The sequence below is a fragment of the Abramis brama genome (genome assembly GCF_963993115.1).
Source record: "Abramis brama genome assembly, chromosome: 13".
NCBI classification, from domain to species: domain Eukaryota; kingdom Metazoa; phylum Chordata; class Actinopteri; order Cypriniformes; family Leuciscidae; genus Abramis; species Abramis brama.
Window position 1 is genome coordinate 11,808,468 of NC_139975.1, and position 23,346 is coordinate 11,831,813.

The 23,346-nt window shown below is 36.9% G+C and overlaps 1 protein-coding gene across 3 annotated transcripts in view; it reads right to left on the bottom strand.

The window, feature by feature from the left end:
• Positions 1–23,346, bottom strand: part of atp8a1 (ATPase phospholipid transporting 8A1) — a 131,655-nt gene that overhangs the window by 97,154 nt on the left and 11,155 nt on the right. For all 3 annotated transcript variants that reach the window (XM_084133612.1, XM_084133611.1, XM_084133610.1), the window contains exons 2-4: positions 9,151–9,265; positions 2,448–2,547; positions 603–701 (exon numbers count right to left, since the gene is read on the bottom strand). In XM_084133612.1, the coding sequence (XP_083989738.1) occupies positions 603–701; positions 2,448–2,547; positions 9,151–9,265 (314 nt within the window). The remainder of the gene's footprint in view (positions 1–602; positions 702–2,447; positions 2,548–9,150; positions 9,266–23,346) is intronic.

Below are 23,346 nucleotides of genomic sequence, written 5' to 3' on the forward strand. Positions count from 1 at the left end.
GATCCACTTGGGCTGATGGCTTTATCTCTGTATTCACTCCTCTATGTGAATTTCTATGTAAAGAGGTCTTGGAATTAATTTACATGAGACGATTGTTCAGGTCAGGAAAAAAAGAAAAGCTTATTGACTGGAAAGTGTTTCAGCTAAAGGGAGTGAGATCCATTCTGCTATGTACGTGATCACCAGAGAGTGAGATTGAAATATCAGGAAGAGTAAAGGAGGTAAACCTGAACAAAGTCTAAAAACTGACTCAGATAATATAACAGCTGTGAGGGCAAAGGAGAAAATCTACAGCAAGCATGACTCAAGTAGAGCACAGTTCTCTTTCATTAATCACTCATTAACAATCATCCCAACTGCAAACAACAAAAAATCATTAAGATAAACTGAAAAAGGTGAGTGATATTTAGAACAAACAGTATTTGTATTTCTGCTCAATTTCGCTGTTAGAGCTGCATGACAAACTACATGACTATGACAAAGAGCATCTTGAGCTTCAGTGGACGCAAGAACATCTGACCATCTGTATAAAGGAGTTCACATGTATTTCTGCATTTATTCAGCAAGTTTGTGTAACATCAAAAATGTTTCAATGCTCTCACCAGGTCTTCTATAATCTCCTTCACCGCTGCCACCACCAAGATGAAGAGTAACGGCACCAGCGTTGTCCATCGCCCTGTCGGTGACACATCAGGGATTTGCTGCGGAAAAATAAATAAAATGCCGACATGAATTACAGTCTTTAATCCCTCCCTCCACAAGATCAAAATAAAAAAATGGACATTCAAACACATGATATACAAACCCTGTCACCTACAGGGCATGAATACAAATACAAATTAATTAAAGCCTTGCAGAGACCTCAGGAGAAACACTCAGGGGTTTTGATAAACTGCTCTTGTTTTGTTCTCCAGGAATCATAACACAGCCTGAGGGTCTACATCCTGGTGGAGTGTGTATTTATCACCGGGAGGTCAAGAAAGCAACCTGGAATGGCAATAACCATCAGAAAGTCAGCAGCAGTGACTCTGATGGATGTTCAGAAGTCGGCATGTGACATATCTGTCTACCCTGCTGAAGAGATCAGCTTAGACCAGCATGAATTTCCAGACTGGTCCAGGCTGGTCAGGTGCCGGTCAGGCAGTTGGATAGGGCCCACAAGCTTATATATAATTCATACCACAAGAACTTGATTAAACTTCTACAATTTCTCTCCTGATTTTGGCAAAACTCACAGAGTTTACATATCAAAAAGCGGAACGTCTTTGGAAAGTGTCCCTATCAGATAAAGTGTCAGAGCTGTGACAGGTTCAGTAAGAGGCCAAGAATGCAGAGATATACAATAGGAAACCCGAAACGGAATCCTTTTAACCTGATGCCAACACACTTTCCCTTCTGCATTACGTTTCACTTAAACAGGAGAGTACGCTCAAACCAAACCACAGTGGCGTAGAAAACTAGAGCAGTCGATCATCATGGAACCTTGGTGACGTCAGTATCAAAATGTCTCATTGATTATGATGGCATTTCCAAAAGCAGGAGTGTGATGGAAGTGAGCAGTTTTGATGTCACCTTGGCCCCCTTATTGCCACAACACACCCATCCCTGCTGTTGTTCTCGTTCACAGTACGCCTGTTCATTCAAGGTCACTGCATTGACAGAGGCGTAATGAAGATACACCGAACCTGCGCTTCGAAGCCACCTGACTCTCTCTGTTTTACTCTCCTTTCTCTTAGTTTCTCTTCTTTCGTTATCTCGCTTTTCCCCCAGGTCATCGATTCAGCTAGCTTAAAAACAGAGGCATTAATTTAATGTGCATCCACAGGGTCACGTCGGGTTGTTCGGTGGTGGTCCATTCAGCCTCTAAAAGAATAGCACGTTTATAGCACTCTGGAGCCCTCGGTGACTGTGCCGTCTGGTAATTGCACAGACAGTGGAGCCAAAATTTGTTAAAGTTTCAAAAGAAATAAATACAGTACACTACCATTCAGAAGTCTGTTTTTAATGTCTATTATGCTCTTCAAGGCTGCAAGGCTCTCCGAGTACTTTTTTTCAGGATTCCAGGAGAATAGAAAGTTAAACATTTATTGGAAATAGAAATTATAAATGTCTTTCACTTTAATCAATTGAATGCGTTATCGTGCAGTCTGAAACTATTTCGAATGCAACCGACCTTGTGTTGCTAGTAATGTTGGCGTTCACGTGTGTAATATATTGCACTATAACACTAAGGTTTTCACACTTGGTTTGATTGTCTGTCTGTCTGATTGATTGATTGGTCCGAGCCAGAGATCGATTTCACCCTGCTCTTTTATCAGTCCTATATACTTAAGAAACCCAGTATCTGATCACAGAGGGTCTATCTGCGACCGTGAGAGCTGACAGTCCTAATCTCTCCAGCTTGTCATCAGTACTCCTGCCCTGAAGGATTGACATTGCAGTCTTACCTGCAGAAGTGCGATGAAGAGGAAGAAGGAGTTGGCTGCTCTTCTGAACTGAGAGTACAGGAACCGAGGCAGGAACGTAAGAACGTTGTACTTCGCAGTGCTGTATGAGAGAAAGAAAAGACCAGAGGAAATGAGAAAGGTGTGGAAACAATGACCACAATATAAAACCACCTGACATCATCTGCAGACTGGGCTGACATTATTTATTATCCATTTAGTTCTCACGTTTTCAGTTTTAGTTGGTCACCATTACACCAAAATAGTGATATTGGTTTCACATCATGAATCAAACTTTCTCCCCCTAGCCAAACCCAGTTTTCAGTGCATCCAAAGACACGCACAAACACACAGTGAGCGATGGAGAGAGGCAGTTAATGACCATAAAGAACAGCTAAGTTGTAAGGCTGTAAAGAGCTCTGAGTTTGAGTGAACTATGGTGGGAGCTTGCCAGAGCCTCCATCTCTGTCGACTGATTTACACACACATTAGGCCCAAGGCAGCGAATCCACTTTAGACTGAGATAAACATCCCAGTCTGAACCCTGACACCTGCCTCTTTATCCACCCACTTTCCAAATGAACGATCCACCAAGAAACACTCATTCAACACTCAACACTCACTCGGAATATTGGTATTTAAATTTATTCACCAATGATTCATAAAACAAAATATAATATAAAAATATAATAAAATACAATGCAATACAATATTCACAGAACACCAAAGAACAGAATCAGATTAATAGTATTACATTTTTTATTAATTACTGATTCATATATATAAAATATAATATAAACTAATTTAGAATATAAACTAATATACAATAAATTTAAATATTGTAAACTATAAAATAAAAAATAAAATAAAATATTCTCAGCCACCAAGACACTTTAGCACTTTATTCACCAGAAAATTAGCATTTCATTTTATTATTAATTAACAGATCAAAAAATATAATATTAAATATTAAAACATAAAATACAATTTCACAATAGCACAAAAGACATTTATTTAAAACAGAATATTACTTTTTTTTAATTCACTCATATAATAATAATAATATAAAATACAATATTATCAGCCCACCAAAATACTGATTTCAATCAGAATTAGTTTTTTTTTATTTTGATTAATGACTAACAATTACATATAATTATGTAATATACAATACAATACAATACAATACAATACAATACAATACAATACAATACAATACAATAAAGGCACATTGGAGAGACTGAGACAGTCTGTGAAGCGTGAACGTCCTTAAAATGGAAACTGATCTGTGTCCTCTCACTGACTCTACGTTCCACCGATCCGGTCTTCACAGAGATCCTTATCAGTCCACGCCACACGGCACACCGCAGCCCAGCAATTAGCAGCACTGTACGAGATGGAAAGTTCTGTCAGGGGCCTGTCGTTCTCGCTTTTCTCTTGGCTAGCTTTCAGCTTTTGAACAGTGTAGCTGTGTGCGTCAGGTGGCTAACAGTAGCTAGTGGCTGCTTTTACTGTTCCTCAGATAAAGAAACACATTTCCATGTTGCTGGGTAACTCAAATTCATGGAGGAGAGCAAGAGTGAAGAGTAAGATCTCCATCTGTCCTCATATTCAAACAAGCACACAGAAATAAAAAATAAAAATCCAATGCATCTAGGTGAGAAATTAAGAAACGACGTAAGACAAAATGTCATACGGTCAGCAACGGTACCAGAAGTTTTGGACCCATTCACTTCGCTAGGGTATTTGTTACTATTGAAAAATCATAAATTAATCATTTTCAATTTGTATCAAGTTCTTCAGAACCTTTCAAAAAATGTTTACTGACAGTGGCTACTAATACAAAGTTGAAATACAATTAAGAATCATTTGGTGGATGTCAATATCAACATGACATACCAGCAAACAGCTTTCTCACAAAGGAGCAGAGAGAGAGAGATGACCTGCGTCTCTCCTCTCATTTCCTCTACACGACCCCAGAAACCAGATCTAGGTCTGCTTCTAGACCGCAGCCGGCTGCTTAGCCCACACGCTCAGCTCGTTTAGCACTACTTGGCGTCATCATGCTTTTAAACAAACATGTATCGCACAAGAGGGCTTCGGGACGCTGGCTCATCAGGCAGTCACTGGGGTGACTAGCGTAACCGCTCATCAAAATGCACCTCAGGGTTTAACCACGTGATGTTAATCATTTTAACTGCGGCTTTGTTGGCGGTGGTGTATTTGCAAACGCATCAACTTGCCGTTTTGTCTTAGGCACACAGTGTGAGGAGCAAATGTGTTTTTTTGTTGAGTTAATATGTTAATAATGTGTTTGTTTGAGGTGTACATTTGTGCAATTTAATATAACTTGGCATGTGCGCTATATTCCAAACACCAGAAGGTTGTGTTTGTTTAGCTAAAGCATATGTTAATATTTTGTTTCAAGTGAAACTCTTTGTGATCCCTCTTCCTTTTAGACTGGTTTGCAAGTCTTGATTGCACAGGCCTACAGCAATGCTATGAGTAGCTGCTTACCTGATCAGCTTTGATAGTAAAGGTGCACTTAGGAATAACAACTTGAACTTCACCAACAGTTCACATCAGCCACACAATGGAGTATGTATATAAAGGCTTAATCTAACGCAAACAGCTCTCAAAGCAGTCCATGACATAGTACATTTAACTCGTTTATTTCAAAAGAGCAGTGCGTGTAGGCACTATTTATCATTCATCACACAAAGTCAGGCCACTTGTTACAGCCAATGTTGGTGACCTGTTTTTGCAGCTTAATGTCACAACCATAAGCACATGAACATACAACACTAGAACAGTTCTGGAAGTAAAATTCCCATTCATAATTAGCTAGCTATTACATGTATCGTTCAATCATAATATAGTGATGTTTCCTGATAAGGCAAAAACGACTAGATAATTAAAAAAAGTTTAGGGTCAGTAGAATTGTGTACTAGAATCATTTTTGAAAGAAATATCTTATGTTCACCAAGGTTGCATTTATTTAATGAAAAAATAAGAGTAAAATCAGTAATATTATGAGATATCTTTACAATTTAAAACTACAATTTTCTATTTTAATACATTTTAAAACGGTATTTATTCCTGTGATGACAAAGCTGAATTTTCAGCATCATTACTCCAGTCTTCAGTGTCACATCATCATTCAGAAATCATTCTAATATACCGATTTGGTGCTCAAGAAACATTTCTTATTAACGCAGTTTAATAAGGTTGTGTGGTTTAATATTTTTGTAGAAACTGTGATACAATTTTTTGGCACAATATATATGCCGTCATTGCATCGTTTTTTTCATTCTGCGTACTGTGAGCTTTTTACATTTGTTTGATTCGCTCCTACCCTCTGTACTCACATACTGCATTTTAATACAGCAGAGTACATAGTAGTTTTAATACAACAATACTGCTGTTCTTATTTACATATTTTTCTTTTTCTATTGTCAAACAACGGAATGAATATGAAATATTGATTAAAACATGGCCCATTAACACCATAGATATGTATACATAGATGCAGGGCTTGACATTAACTTTTTTGCTCACAAGCCACTGTGGCTAGTGGTTTTCCAAAGTTACTCAGCATTTTCACTGGCCACAATTTTGACATTGATACCATGGGGGAAAATCTGCCATGTAGATATTATCTTCTTATTTGGCAGTAGGTATATTAGCCTGCGGGCGGCACAATGGCTCAGTGGGTAGTGGGTAGCACTGTCGCATCACAGCAAGAAGCTGGAAACGTAGAGGGTTTCCTCTGGGTGCTCCGGTTTCCCCCACAATCCAAAAACATGCAGTATAGATGAACTGGAGATGCTAAATTATCCATAAGTGTGAATGTGCGTGTGTGTGTGCGTGTGTGTGTGTGTGTGTGTGAATCCCGAGCCATGAGAGAGATATTATGCTGCTGTCACTTTAAGACCTGAAAAATAACTTCATTTAGAACTGAGAGGCCGCAGATTTTGTGCTCACACCAAAAGTGCCCACACAAAATCTGCGGGAATGAGTCCAATTATGCGCAATACGCACACTTTCAATTTAATGCACCCCTGCTGAAAAAGATCATTTAAAAAAAAATAAAAAAAAATCTTACTCCCCCCAAATTTATGAATGGTAGTGAGTCTTTAGGAGGAGTAAATAATTCATTCCAAGCACACAATCTGTAACCATCTTTTTTTCCCCAATGTTTAAAAACATTTTTACATTGAAATGTTGTAATCATTTTGCATTCATTTTGAAGCTGTGTGACTTGGTTCAAGGCTCTTTATTGAAATTTTTAAATGCCTAAGGAGAAAAATGTAATGAAAAAAAAAAATACTTTCAGAAGTAAGGCCACAGTGAGAGTAGGTGGTCACCATTATGGTTGGTAACCATAACAAATATCAAGTTTCAAGGTTAGCCAGTCATAAAGGAGGTAATTTATACATTGACCCCTTTTGCTATACTATTTAGACTTCTGAGTCATGGTGGAAATGCTAAATATTTTTAATGCAAGAAACTTTAAAATTAAAAAAGCTTTAAAAAAAAAAGGCTTTTAAATTGCTGACATCTAGTTTTACTGAAGGAACACAACATGCATTTGTATTATACTGTATTAAATGATAGGCCTACTGTTTCTAGACGAACAAATGCACCAGGAAATGAAAATAATATCTTGACCCTTGCGTGTGATCTTTCTAAATGAACAATGATTACAAGCAAAACGTGACAGAAGCCCATTACAACTAAAAACTGTTTTCTTTTCATGGCAGCTTACGTCGTAAAACACATACACATAAGCAAGCATGACTTCCCAGTCGCCATTTTAATGCTGCAGGAATGCAAACATTAACCTGGTCTGACAGTGGAGCTGAACGTTTAAAGCTACTGTTTTATCCACTGTACAAGGGACAGCCCTCTATATATAGAAAAGCTAGAAGTACTGATAAACAGTCCAGACATGAGACAGCAAAACTCAGCGCTGTTATTCACTGCAATAATCAGACTACAGCATTAATAATGAGTGCCGTAATGATCACTAGATGCAGATGGAACGATCAAATAGATGCTTTTGGGTTTCAATGCTGAAAATCTGCAGTCTGAGAGTGACATCTCATCTGAATGATTGCGCTCTCACTGCAGGAAAAACCAAGCAACAACTTATGTGAATGTTACTAAGACAGATCATCTTAAACCAATTCACATTGGATTCAAAACAAACCATTTGCTCAAAATTAGGGTTGGGTACCCAACTCTGTACTTTTAATGGCACCAACCGAATTACGTCAGTACTACCGAGTATCGATTCACATTAAATCAATCTGTGCCAAATTTCAGTACCTGAGAACGCATCTGGGCACAAGAGTAAGACCATTTAAATACGAATCCTGCAAGTTCTGCGTGTCTCTGTGTGAATGAGTGGCGGTTTCATTTACCCCCCACCCCCACACACACACGACGCTCGCGGTGTTTTTCAGCCTCCGCAGTCTCATTATATGAGAACATGAATGCAAAATTATCAAATTTATGTTGTAATTTGAACAGTATAAAGCTCAGTTGTGCCGCATGTTGTTTGACATATAAAAGATCAATTAAATTAATGTTTTATGTCTTCATTTGATTACTTGAAAATTCACAACACAGAATTTGTGGAAAACGAAACATTTCATAGAAAATATATTTTTTTTTTATTACTAAAATGGTTGTTTTTATTAATATTAAAGCATCACAGACAATGGCAGACAGCGACCAAGGCAGCTCTGGCATAATGTCAATAACACTTCTACAAATGAGCTTAGTTGACAGGTGAAACATAGTTTCTTTACAGTTATTGAGGTAAACATGCCTAAATGACATGCCTCAACCCTTCTCAAAATCAGTTAATTTCATTGACACAAGCTGAACTTTTGTGGGCGAGTAAATTAATCACACAATTTTGGTGAACTATCTCTTTAACGTATTCAGCATGTGATTCAGCAGAAATCATATATTAACCACATTACCTTCTCCTACCTCCTCTCTGTCTGCCATACATCACCTTACCAATCACTATGAGTACAAAATGTAACTTGGACATAGTGAACCGTTGTGGCGGCTGGAAAATGGCAACACTTCCTCTTTTGTCAAATACAGCTCACTAGTTTTAATGTGGTACTATATTCGTACAGTTCCTTCCCTGCTCAATCTTCAAAATCTTTTTCAAAATCTTCTTGATCCATCCATCTGTGGCAGTAGTCTGTTCAAGAGCCTTATTAAACTTTCTTTTTTTCCTGACATTAAATATGAGCTCTGTTGTGAAATCTACTGAGATGCATTGCTGCCTACATATTTTTGTGGAATCTGTGATACATTTTTTTCTTTGATGAATAGAATGTTCAAAAGAACAGCCTTTTGTAACAATATAAATGTTAGAACAGTTTGTAACAAATGTCTTTACTGTCAATTTTTATCAATTTAATAGATCCTTGCTCAATAAAAAGTATTTATTTCATGATAATGAACACCACAAACAACTACTAGGTAAAATAATTGATTTAATACACTTAACCATATTTTAATCACTACATTTTAGTATTGAATAAAATAAGTTTTTGTAATCAACACTCTCTTCATCCACCGCCTAGAAATGTTAACCCTGTGTTCACCATGACGGCCTGTTCAACCCTTTATGAAGAAAGAGTAACACTCAGAAGCACAGGTGTGAGTGTGGCTTTACCTGACACGATTATTGCAGAACTTGGTAAACTGGGGCTGATTGAGGAATATTAATCTGGAATCTTCCTGGTCTGCTAGAGAAGTCTTCTCTGAAGTGTCTTCGGTCTTTTCATAACCTGAGACAAAGAAAAGAGGAAAAGATAGAGGAATAAAGTCAAATTCAAAATAAAGGATGCAAAAAAGGAGCATTAGGCTATAATGAAATATCAGCTTTTGTTTTATAAAAGCAATGGCTATTTATACTATAAAAACGCTGAGATCTCCCAGACAGTGAAAACAAATCACCTTTAACAAGATTACATTAAAGATTATGTCTTTACCAAGTGTCAGACTCAGAGAAGCTTAAGACTTGACCTATAACCTCTAGCTGAAACCATTGTGCAGTATGTGGAGTAGCTTAGCTGCCAAGATATAGATGGTCATAACAAAAAAATAATTTAATTTTAAAAAAAATTAAATACATTTATAAAAAAGAATAATACACATTTTTATAAATAAACAATTTTAAATATTACTAAATAAACAATCTACCTGGATATCTGAACTGAGTGATTCTAGTGACGATGATAAACACACATTTATTTGTTTAAGTCATTATCAGGGCTGGTGACAGCCAGTGGAAAAAGAAATGTGTGATATTACAGGCACACTGAGCCCAAGGGAACAGATGAATGAAGGAAGGGCAGCTCAAATTGATTCGCCAGCACGCACGCACGCACGCACAATACTGGTGGCTCAAGTCTATTACAGGCCACACTTTAACTGGCTTAAGAGAATACAATTTGTGGCTTATTTGGAGTATGGAAAAAAACTTGTGGTATCCTTGCAATATACAAACCTATAACTTTACAAGAAACTTGGTTTTGATTCATCTGATGCAAAAAAAAAAAGGATTTAATGGAAGTCAATAACCTGTGGAAATGGCTGGAAATCAACCGTCCACAATTTGGAAAATGACTTAAAAAAAAAAAACCTGGCAAACATCAAAATCCATGGTTCCATATACATCAACAGAAATCAAATCAAATTCAACCAAAAACCAATAGTTCAAATGAAGAAAAAAACTTGTTCTATTTACTTGCCCATTCCAAACACGTAAGCAGCTATTTATAATAAATTTATATAATAATAATAATAATAATCATCATCATCATCATTCATCATAAAGTTTCCTGACATTGTGATAGCCTAAATGTTAACACAACAGCATACAAGTTTGTAAAATAAGGGTGAGTAAATAAAAGCAGTATTTTCCATTTATGGGTGAACTACTCCTGTGCAAAAACAGTCAAAGCAAAAGCAACACGACAGAAACACCCTTATACTCTGTTTTATGAGAACAATTTGAACAAGGTGCATTGAGTAAAACAGTCATTATCTTCAATGGAGGGTGTAAAGTCTAAACATGACTCTGTATCATCAATGGAGTGTGTTAAGTCTAAACATGACAATGCAACAAGAGTTTTATACAAGACACATTTCACCTAAACGGTCTAATAGCTTAAGAGTATTAACACTACACTCCCTTAAATGAGTTTTCCCTTCAAATTGCTATTTTACCAGTTCAATGTACTTGACATGACATGACTGAAGCTGTAAGACTGAATGCTTCACATACTGAACATGTCTGTGGCATCCTAAAGAGGTCAAAGCTAAAAACATTTGAAGGAGTGTGTGTGTGTGTGTGTGTGTGTGTGTGTGTGTGTGTGTGTGTGTGTGTGTGTGTGTGTGTGTGTGTGTGTGTGTGTGTGTGTGTGTGTGTGTGTGTGTGTGTGTGTGTGTGTGTGTGTGTGTGAGTGAGTGAGTGAGTGAGTGAGTGAGAGAGAGAGAGAGAGAGAGAGAGAGAGAGAGAGAGAGAGAGAGAGAGAGAGAGCGCAAAAAGGTGAAAATGAAACTTTAGTCGTAGACACTAAAGAGGTTAAAATAACTATGCTGAAAGTGACAGCCTATAGACAGTGAGGAAGTGAGACGTATAAGTGTAGCTGACGCTGTATGTGTGATTGTGAGTGGGTTTACTTAGCTATAGCTACTTTGGAGAGGAAACTGGTGTCAGAGGTTAGCAACATTTGACAAAACATCCCCATGTGCCCAAAGGGTACATTTTAAATTATTTAAATGAAGTAAATAACATTTTGGTTTTATTCTATCAAAGCTTTGCTACTAGCTTTGCTAAAAAAATATTGTATTTTAGGAAGTAGGTAATACACTGTTCTCCACTGTTTTGGGAAATGGATGAATGTCCAATAGAAAGTGAAAATGCTGTGCAATGCGGACAGACACATGATGTGGAGTAGGATTTTGGACACCAGAGATATACAAATATCTTATAACATTTCCCTTGTCACAGTTAAGGTTGGTTAAGCTTTATCTAGCAATATATTTATGGCTCGGTTGATTATAATCAACTGACTGATTTAAATCAAGCTTCATTTTGTTGAACAACTATTGATCCCAAGTCTATGCGGTTTTCAGTTGATGCATGCACCAAAAATTACTTATAGAGTGCCTGCCATCCAATAAATTGCAATAACTTTTGTGCTTTGCTATTTTCGATATGAAATAAATCTCAGCTTTCTATAAATTCTATAAATTTTATCACTAAATTCAAACATCTAATCATCTCTTCCTCTTACTACTACTAGTTATAGAAGGTTGAAAGATAGAAATTGCATCATGAAAAGTATCATGCCTCATGTAATCAATCAATCAATGTTTCAACTGCGAAAAGACGTCAAAAAAAACAACGCCATATTAATTCACCCACAAACAACAATGGGTCTCATTCACTAATAATTGCATAGATTATTTCGTATTTGTACGCACAGGAGAACTTCTCACGCTTAATTCACAACACATTCGTATGCACATGGATTTGTTCTTAACATCGTTCTGATGTTAGTGAATATGGAGTATTCTAAATGAGCGGCCACATTCACAAGGTTAGTCATTTGCATAAAACACGTCCAAACCATCTCCATTTAAGGGCTTTCCGCACAAGCTTTCATTACAGCCTTTCGTCACTCTCAAACTTCCTGCTGTTTGCAGACGGGTTCTTGCCCAATCCTCGAACAATGCCAAGTGTGCCATTCTCACAATAAACACTGTTTATACAGAGCCAGATTACAGACCTCTCATTAACCAGCTGTATCTTACTCTTTAACTGTATATGATGGAATGTATTAGATGAAATTAAATTGTTTTGTTTAAAAATTGTATTGTATCATTTTATATATGGATCATGTAATACAATTAATGCAACCTACTTCAATATAATTATAGTCGTGTTAGGATGAAATATAACTTAACATGATTATAAGGCCGTAAAGAGCAAGTGCTTTTGAGTACGTGTGGTTTCAGTTGTTCCTATATTTTATTGTAAATTTAGAATGTTTTATTACACAATTTTTGGTGAATCACGATTGGTTCTTAAAATCGTTCGTATGCACATTTCACGCACAAATGTGTATGTACGCACGCTTAGTGAATGAGACACAATGTAAACAATGCCACATTTACCTCATTCAATGTCCATAGCTTGTGGCCAGCTAGAAAAAACATCACTCAAGAGAGGAGTATTTAGAAAAATATGTGTATGCACTATATTACATAGGGTTGGGCATCGACACAAATTTCACATTTAGATTTTGATTCACATTCTAATCTCGATTAAATTTAATCAGTTAATTTGTATATACATCAGGTGCAGTACAATAAAAAAAAAAAAACTCAACTAATGCTGTAAAACTATACAGGAAACCCTGTCAGTTGGTACATTACTATAATATTAATGGTAAAGGTTTCTATCCAACTCGTTTTATTCAAGTTATTATTGTAATTATTATTATTATTATTATTATTATTATTATTATTATTGTTGTTATAAACAGCAATTGAATGCGTTGGACTATTGTTAGCTTTAACCTTCAATATTAATAAGAATAAGATCTAGCTTGACTTCATCTAATACCACACAATGCCCTTCTCAGTGAAACAACTCTCCATGTGTAAACACAACAGCCCCATTCATGACAGTGCCCAATAAATAATTAATAATTGCGCTGATAAATAATGCAGATGGCACACAGTAAATTGGCTACACTCAACTTGGGATCACTGTTGTGCTATGAGGATATGCTTTCAGTACCACCCTTCACTTTTGGCCTCTTGGCCTCAATTAAAAACAAATACGGCCATGATGGTTCACCATCTCAGTCAAGCCGTGTTATAGCACAGCAACTGTCCTGAATCTGACACCGGCAAGTCATTGAGGTTTATAAACTCTGTTGATCAACCTACATGGACTTTACAGGTCTGTGGACAGAGAACAACATCATGAATGCACTGTTTGTTTTTCAACAGCTGGAGGAGTGAAATACTGAGCCTCATCTGAAAGGAATTTAATGAATTTAAGGAGTTAACCTCCATTCCCTTTATAGGCAAAACATTGCTCTGTTTGTTTGAGTATCCTGTCACATCAATATTGTCTCAACCAATGGTGTGATTTTGGGGCAGGAGTCACAGAACTATCCGTTTTTCCGACCAATGGAAGACAGCGGAGTGTACAGGAAACCTGTTTAAAAACAGTCATTATTTTTGCGATTTCATGTTGCTGACGCAAGTGGTGCACAAAATACTTCACATTCATTTAAAACAAACTGCCATCTACTGGTTTCAAAGATTATGTTGTATTTTCTAAACTCTAGGTTAAGGTGCTGTGTGCAACTACACAACATGTAACAGGAAGTAAGCGAACACATAAAAAGAGACACATCACAAAACAAACAGGCTTTTCAGGAAAAAAAAAAAAAAAAAGTTTCCAACAAAATGGTTTGAATTCTCCACTAGTTAGCTGTTCTGAAAATGAAGTTCATGTGGGCTGTCATGTGGGAATCAAATATGATTCATTGTACAGCCATGCTTTTGATTTATCCATCCAAAATTGGCCAAACTCTGTGACATTCCATATTATACAGAACATTTAATATTGACTGGATTCCACGATTTGGTCCGTGTTTTCTAGTCACAGAAATCATTAGGCTCTACATGTTAACTGTAATTTAAAGAGAGCTCCTCAGGTCCATTGAATACATAGCACAAAATATTTTACATACATAAAAATATAAAACACAGCAGTTAGTACTTTAGTATCGTTCTAAACTGCTGCAAGCCATTTTCTAGTTTTATTATTGTGCGAATGTGCGCGAGTATAAGTACTGAACTAGTATTAAACAGATGACTATAACATTAAGATTCATTCAAGAACAATGTATTCATTACTTTTAGGGGGTCCTTGTTTGGGCATCAAAGTTTGAAAATCCCTGGAATCAGTACTTATTGACAGTCAATTCAATTTAAATTCAGTCTGCTTTATTTGATTAGATTTTTTTTTGAATACTTTCAATTATAAACTGCTTGTAGTTTTGGTAAGCTACAGCTTTCCCAACCTTAATATCACAGCAGTGTCAATAACCTGTAAATTTGTGTCACTTTGTCTGAGCTCCAAACTATAAACAGCAGCGAATGATCAGATCACCGGCGCCACCCCCATGGCTGCACAGACAATAAGGGCGGCAGACGGCAACGAAATGAAAGAACAACCAAAACAAACCACGATTGTGTCATGCAGACTCCAAGAGGGGTGCTTTTGGGGGTTATTGCACATATTTACTCTGTTTATTAGAGACATGTAAGACTCAAATGATACAAAAACACTCATCCACATGCTTTTGCACATCCCTTGTTGTTCTGCGTTGTGAGTCAACTGATACGTTCATGATCACATTCTGTCATCTAGCCAGCCGTGACGATAAATAAAAATAACACAGATAGTAAGCGAGCGAGAGAAAAAACAGACGTGAATCATTAATCTGAAAGCCATGATTCACAATATGCATGATGACATGTGCTGAGGGCAGCAGCTGAGGGGGAAGGCTGTAGTGATCAAGGCCAAGGATTTTCAATTAAGCACAAGTACTTAAGGGATTATAAACAGGAGTTAAAAAAAAAGAAAAAAACTGTTTGCTCTTTAGGGCTGAAAGAGTCTGGATCAAACAGGAGGGATTTCCCTGCTGAGATGCAGGGTGCTCTCTGTAGGCGTAGTACAGTGGCCAGTGGAGCGGAATGGATGGAGAGCTGAGGAGATACATGACATACAGCGGCAGAGAGGAAAACGTGAAAACAGGAATTCCGGATGGCACGGACACACGTGGGCTATGAGTCAGGGGTCTAGCGGGTGACCAAAGGCTCTGATCTCAATGCTCTCTCACATTTGGAGGTTGAGGTTTCAGAGTGCAAAGAAAGTAAGGAGGGACTCGGCCCAAGTCTAAGGCAATGTGAGAAGATGTTAAATTGATTACTAAAATTGTTAAATTAATTACTAAAAGGGCCAATTCACAGAAAATAAATAAATAAAAAATTATATATATATATATATATATATATATATATATATATATATATATATATATAAATTATTTTTTATTTTTTTTGTGTTTGGCCATGAATAAAAAACGTTCTCAACTCATTTCGTAGCCACATTTTTAAAATTAATTTCCTTGTTTTAGATAAACAGTGGCCATGTTTGCTTACAGCGTTCTTTTGTTGTGGGTAAATCGTAGCCAACTTGTAATTCATTCCCTCCTTTTAATGGAGATCAATGAAAATGAAGATAAACTAAAAAGTTGTAGGAATGAGTTCATAATTCATAGCCATGATGTCTTGTTTTTTCCTCATCCTGTACGTCATGTTCGGGGCTTTGTACACAATAAATGACCATGGTTTATAATGATTCATTTAAAAAGATGTAAACTCACATATTCAAACTCATGAATCCTGTCCTGACTGAACCCTTGAATCTGTCAGAGCGGTTACTGATTCAACATCTGACTAAACAAACCACAACATTATTAGCCTATGTCATCATTACCAATTAGGGATGGGTATTTCAAGCAAAAATAATATTCGATGATTGCTGGGAATTATTCAATTATTATTCGAAAAATCGCACCCCTCCCCCACATTCTCACCGGTAAAACGGTGTTTGCTCAAATCTTGCTCCGAAATTTCTCTGTATTGTATACGTGTTGTAGCCATTAAAGAAAACACATTCAGTTTCATATTTGTGTTTAAAAAATATAATGTTATTTTGTATTTCATCCATGTTGATTATATGAAAAGTGAACAGCATGAGTAAGATAGGATCATAAGATGCGCAATATATCAGGAGACATATGGAGTGGGTCAGACATGATTCTGACCACTTCATTAAGTTTTGTTTTGTAGAAAACCCTTCTTTAAAGTGAATGTCGTTTTGTTTGAATTGTATCTTAATTTTAATCAATGTTTCATCAACCAATTGCCTGTATTTTATAAATAAGAAGCAATTATAGCAGACAATATAATCAGGACGTGGAGGGGTCGGCGCGATCACTTGCATTGAACGTGAACTGGAGCTCCTCTCATAAATGAACCGAAACTCAGCGTATATCCTAGGCTACTTACCTCACAGACATGAGAAATATATAGAAAGCTTGAAATGTCTACTTTTAAACAAAACAATTAAAAACAAAAAGAAACCGACTACTCTCTGCTTATGTAGGCTAATCCGTGTGAAATGTACATTTCTCTCTATAGGCGATTAGGCGCGTTCACTACCTACTGCGAAGATGGCGAGTTAGCATCATCAACTTCATCTTTGCAGCCGATATTGACACAGAAAACACATGTTTATTAATAAACAATTAAAATGTCTCCTTGCTATATTGGACACATTCATAATCATTACTTTTGCCGGTTCTTTGTGACAGCTGTTAGGTGCGTTATTGGCAGTGTCACCCTCTGGTTACATGAATGCTTCACCACTGCATCAGCACCGAAAACATTTTTTTTTAGACAAAAATCGCCCAACCTATTGGATATTCCATAATTAAATCAACTAATCGAATATTCGAAAATCGTGACTCACCCCTATTACCAATCACACATTTTTGTAAAAATGTTGACGAAAATTGTTTTTCATGACCAATCTGTTTTGTTTGTTTTTTTAACTGAAGCTGAAATAATACTGACATATTTCTGCCAAAGTACCCACACCTAGTGGAAACTTTAATTATCATATGACGCAAACGCATCATCCAGTTATCGTAGTGGTACAGTTCAATAAGGAAATGACTGTCCTGCATCTTGATTACCAAATCTGAAAACGGAAATTTGTTAAGAAGCTTTCAAAGGCTTGTTGCCTGCAAGTTTGTGCGCTCCAAGAATTGAGTGACAATGCACTGGAAAAAGGGATTAAATGGAAACGCATCTGCTTACGTTGATATCCCAGCACAACTCAGTGTGCCAAAGGTTCTTCAGAGCCAAAGATTGACATCCGTTGAGACGGAGATAGGTCTTGACAGCACTAGCCAGTGTTGTCAGTGTTAACTGAAACTACAGCTCATTTTCATTCATTTAAATAAAGCTGAAATAACATAAATTAGATGAAAAAATTTAATTTAAAAAAACTTAGAAATCCTTAAAATGGCTGAAGTACTAAAATTACTAAAAATAAACTAAAAATAAATTAAAGCTTAACAGAAATATTAGAAAAAAAAATCAGAACAAAATTACTAAAACATAACAAATGAAAACTGAAAATATTAAAAATCTAATTCAAATTTAATAAATACTATAATAGTATAGAAATAATACTAAAACAACACTAGCGGAAGCACACGTAGTCCCCAGTGGGACTAAACATGACCAAGAGGAAGCTCCATGTTAAAACAGGAAAGGGCTGGTAAGGTGGCTGGGTAATTAAAGCCACAACAAGCAAAAACAGCATCAAGAGAAGCTTTACGAGCATGGAAATAGCACAGTTGTTATGTAATGGGACCCTTTCTTCCATCCTCTCACCAACTTATTCCAGGACCAGGACTGAAATATATTTTCTATCATGTCTCTAACAAGCTAATAGACATCATATGAAAGTACCCCCTAAATTACCATATCAAATTTCATGTTATTATACCATTTCACTTCTTGTATTCCCCAATTCCTGTGACACTATATTGTTGCTCTCTCTCAGCTATAGATGAAGGTTACTAAAAATAGTCCTCTTTACCCCCCCCCTCAATGTTTTGATCAAAAAGCCACCACACGATCTATGCCCGGCCATCGCGGGTGAGTTACGCAACAGCCCACCCAATGACCGTACAGGATGAGAGGCTTATTGGATTCCCCGAGGCTCAGGAGGAACTCTCCAATAGCACAGGCTTATATAGGTAGCCCAGCTGGAGCCTGAACTTCATCTGGCGTGATACCGGTGCTAATCCTGCTAGTGCTCCAGAAGTGCTGGTTATATGAGGCATGACTGGCCGCTAAACTGCAGCAGATGCTAGCTCCTACAGTGCTAATGTAATCCAACCATGGGAATGAAACGGGACCAAATGATACACACCGTTGCTATTTAGGCTACAACTAATGGACACCATGACGACAATAGCAGCAAACATTAAAATGGCTAGTATAAATTTCACAGGCATTTTAACAGGTGTCCTCTGAATCTGCATGCGAGTCTTAAGGGCTTCCCCTGTTTTACCATCTATTCTTGTTGAGGTGAGATGTAAATAAGCCGCGGGGTGTTGGAAGGGTGAGAATTAGGTCCAATCAGTTCAGTAAAACTACACCTCAATCACCACCCTTGTTTGCGTAGGCACAAAACTGAAAACTAATGCAGCGCAGAGGAAATGTATAAGCTGGAAATTTTTGTCATCTCTTGGCTCGGGCAGAGAGGCCAGGGGTCAAGACTCAACCTGAACACGAGCAGAGACAGCTGGCCCAGCAAATACGACAGCAGGAACTGGAGGTGAGACGAAGGGCACAACAACGGCATGCTGAGGGCAAGTGCCCTTCTTTCCTGTAAACGGTGTCCAAATGAACCCATATCATGGGACATAAAAGCAATAAAAAATACTGAAAGAGCACTTAGGCCTATATAGTGTTGGGGAAGCTACTTCGCTGCTGTAGCTTGACAAGCTATTCCTAACTTAAAGTAGTTAAAATGCAATGACTTGAAAAAGTTTCTACAGCACTACTAAGAAATAGTACATAGATGCTAATTGGGTGTAACATCCCCTTAAATTAAAATTATCATCATCAATTATAAGATTATATAAAATGTATGGCACAAAAACTATTAGGATCATAAAATTGTAATATTTAAAGGAATAAAATAAGTACATTTATACTAAAAAGAACTACAAAAAACCTAAATAGCTATAAATCTTGCTCCAAAAATGAACAACACAGTAGTGTTCATAAAGGTGCCTAAGCAATGAATCAGCAAATCTACTTTTTGAACAAAACTCTGGGGTCAGTATTTATTTATTTTTTGTTGTGGTTTGTTTGTTTTTAAAGAAATTAATACTTCTATTCTGCAATACAGAATCTTACATTGATCAGTAAATACATTTACATTGTTGCAAAATATTTCTATTTTAAATGTTCTTTTGAACTTTCTATTCATTAAAGAATCCTGAAAAAAGTCTGCATGGTTTCTACAAAAATGTTAATCAGCCCATTGGTTTGCAAAATAAATAAGAAATGTTTCAGCATTATCATTTTAAAATATATTAAAATAAAAAACAAAACATTTGATAAATTAATGTTAAAAAAGACACTAAACACTTTAATGGTAGTGTAATTAAAATGAACAAACCATTTGTACAAACCAGTTCTCTAAAGTGTTTGCGAAAATCCATCCACTCAAATGAACCAGTAAATGAAACCGTAAGCAAAATTCCATGAAACACATTTTAAACATTGCTGACACACAATCATAAGTTGCATCTAGTTTTTAGAAATAAAAGTTTTTGCCTTTTTAATTCAAGTTTGAGCAAAAATCTTTTGGAAAACCAAATAAATATTAAATCCAAAATGGATGTTTGAGCTATAATTACGTGCCGGTTCAGTCATCACACTGGAACTGGAAGGTCATGTCAACCACACTGCATTGTTGTCATCTGGCTATTCTATACAAACAGAAGATGTGCATATTTTGCCAAGTACATACTATTTCTTGTTGGAATTCCAAGTGTTATGCCATTTTAACCATTCAGGGTTCATTTTACTAACTTTAATTTGATGGACAACAAGGTTTCTTGTCAAAAGAAATATGGACATTAGGGTTTTTTAATAAAGGATCAGGGTGAATTTACAGAGGATTCTTCAACATCTTTGCCTGGAAATCCAACAACATAGTGAGTCTGCAGATTAAGAGGGCTTCCCATTTGATCCAATGTACTACCACATTAAGGACAAAATCTTGTATAATTAATGACTGCAGTAGGAGCTGGGAGAAAGGAGGGTCGTAAGCTCAGAGTGAGGAGACAGTGACTGATGCCGTGACTGTATTTCACACCCCTACTGAGAAACAAACTGGAGAATGCAGTAAAGGACAATGTCATGGAGACACCACTAAAATTAACCTAAATAAGCCCAAACTCAGTGCAGCAGTTATTAGAACAACCAGAAAGTCCTCCTCTTGCTCAAGAGAATGCGGTGACTTCAATGGTGCAAGAAATCAGTGCAAGAGGAGATTATGGTAGAGCATCAGCTCGGTTGGCTGTAAAGCTGCTTGCACAATACAATGTACTGCTTAAGTTGTATAATACAAAACAATAACACTGGCATGTTGAAAAAAAAAAAAAGTCTGTATCTGTGTATTATTAATACTGCACCGTAATCATAATGGAGCAGAATCAAAATCATTTTGTTGAAACCCTTACTCAGTTCCAGGAGGAGATTCCTGATAAAGTAATCTTGCGTTTCACAGTGCAGAGAGTGGCTTTCATTGTATTCTGCTCCTTCCATTTCACATCTCTTTTCCTCTAGAGACAGTGACGTTCAGGCTCAGTGTCTGACACACATTTCTCTATGTGATCTTCTCGTAGTATTCCCTCGTCGGCGCGCTGCCTCCCTCTGCACTAATTTCATTAACTGCAGGCTAGTCACGCCTCAGCTAAACAGATGCCAACAAACAGTCAGCCAGACACAAGAACAAGCTCCAGATCAGCCTCCTGATACCTCTTACTCTCATCGTTTTACTGAATTTCCTTGCTTTCCATTTCCCCGCTCAACAGATCTGCATTTTGACATTAATATTCTCTTTTCCTATATTTTTATTCTTTTTCTAGTTCTTTTCCATTAATAGTAGGGGTGTAACATGTACACAAAACTGACAGCTCGGTACGTATACCTCGGTTTTGACGTCCAGATTCGGTTCAGTACAGCAGGGGGTGGGGGTTTACTGAACAAATTGTGTCTCTCTTTAAATTAATTCGGTTATAATTAAAAGTTTCCTATGGATAAAAAAAAAAAAGTATCTCTGCTAATGCTGTAAACAATATAGGGATCCCTTATTTGCACAATACTATAAATATTTAAGGTTAACAACAGAGCCCAAACTATTAGCCTAAATTCAGTTGCTATATATTTTTAGATATAATAAATCAACACTCAAATAACAAATTGTATACAAACATGTAAACTGCACATTTTCATGACAGATATTTTAAACATACATTAAATAATCAAGACATAACTAACAGGTTAAGTACAATAGAATGAATATATAGGCTAATATAGAGCATATATTTAGCGAAAGAGTTTCTCTAGCTGACTAACAAGCTGTGGACACTGAATGACTTGCCTGAGGTAAATGTAAAGCTACGTGGGATATTGTTTACAAGCTGTTTTACTGATGTCTTTCCGCTGTTGAAACACTGATTGAGCCATTGCACGAGATATAACATGTTTCAGTTAGTTGTACTGTATCTTTCAACATAACTTCAGATGTTCATTCGTGTTTATTAGGAAGAGTTGATCGTGTTCACTCGCACCCCGCACGCTAAACTGAGACGCCTATATTGTTTGAATGTTGTGATAAAATGGACATAATTTGAAAAATGACACCGTTTCTAATCGAACAAAACGCGGAGTATAGTGCAATTATTGGTGGTGGTTAAGCTACAAAGCTGTGTTCGTCTTGTACACATAAGACACAAAAATTTGCGTAACGAATACGTGTACCGTTTCACCCCTAATTACTATTTAATCAAATGTCAAGGACATAAGGTAAAGTGAGGTTGTTTTTTATTGCGAAAGAATTATATCTCAATATTTTTCAGCATTTTGTCAATATTTAATTAATGTACCTGATGTACATAAATATCATACATGCACGACTTGCTCTTCATTTAAACAAAAAATGAGCTGTTCAAAGAATAAAAACAGAACTGACAAATTCAAACAGCATTTTAGCTTTTTCATCCAGATACTATGAAAACACTTGATGATAACCATGATGGCACTCTCAAACTCATGAGTTGCAACATAGAAAGGATAATGAAATTAATCTACTTTTGGAAAATGAATGTCCAAATAAAAGTTCAATTTAATCCAGTCACAATATTTGCATATTATCATGTATATTATTCAATATATCATCCATCCCTACATCAGCCAACAGGTCTGCTTTGGAGGTCACAGGCAGCCTATGGTTGCCAATGCCATGAATATAAGAAGGAATGAGAACAGGTGTGCCGACAGAGTCACCTCTCTCTGAAAGAAAGGAAGGAGAAATAACAGGAGAAAGAAAGAGAGAGAGAGAGATGACAAACTGTGAGAGACAAAGAGAGTAATAGCAAGTGAAAAAGGAAGCCAATGGGGAGGAAAAGAAAGAGAGTGAGTTAAAAGAGAGCGCGAGAGGGAAGTGTCACCAGAGGGGAAGCCTCCGGGGGCAGGATCAATGGTGGCAGGAGCTGTAATGAGGTTGGAGGGAGGCCAGATTTCAGGATTATTGCTTGTGTCAGCCAACAGACAGCCAGCCAGAACAATGGCACAGGGGTCACGCAATCCAGAGGGGTGCCCGCTGGAGGAAGAGGGGCACAGAGTCCCTATTCTTGACTTGGCACTCTCTGATATGGCCTGAAAGACTATTTGTGTGTGTTAAGAGACTGGCCAAATGCAGTGGGAAAGAAAGATAGCAAAAGGGAGACAAAATGTGTGTCATTCTTCCTTTGGCACACAGAGACATTTCTCTCCGAAAAAAGAGACATTATGTTGATAGCATCACTTCCTGACGGCAATGCCTTATTTTGACAATTCTGTCATGAATGATTTCAAAACTCTTGTATTTAGATATTGGCACACGTTT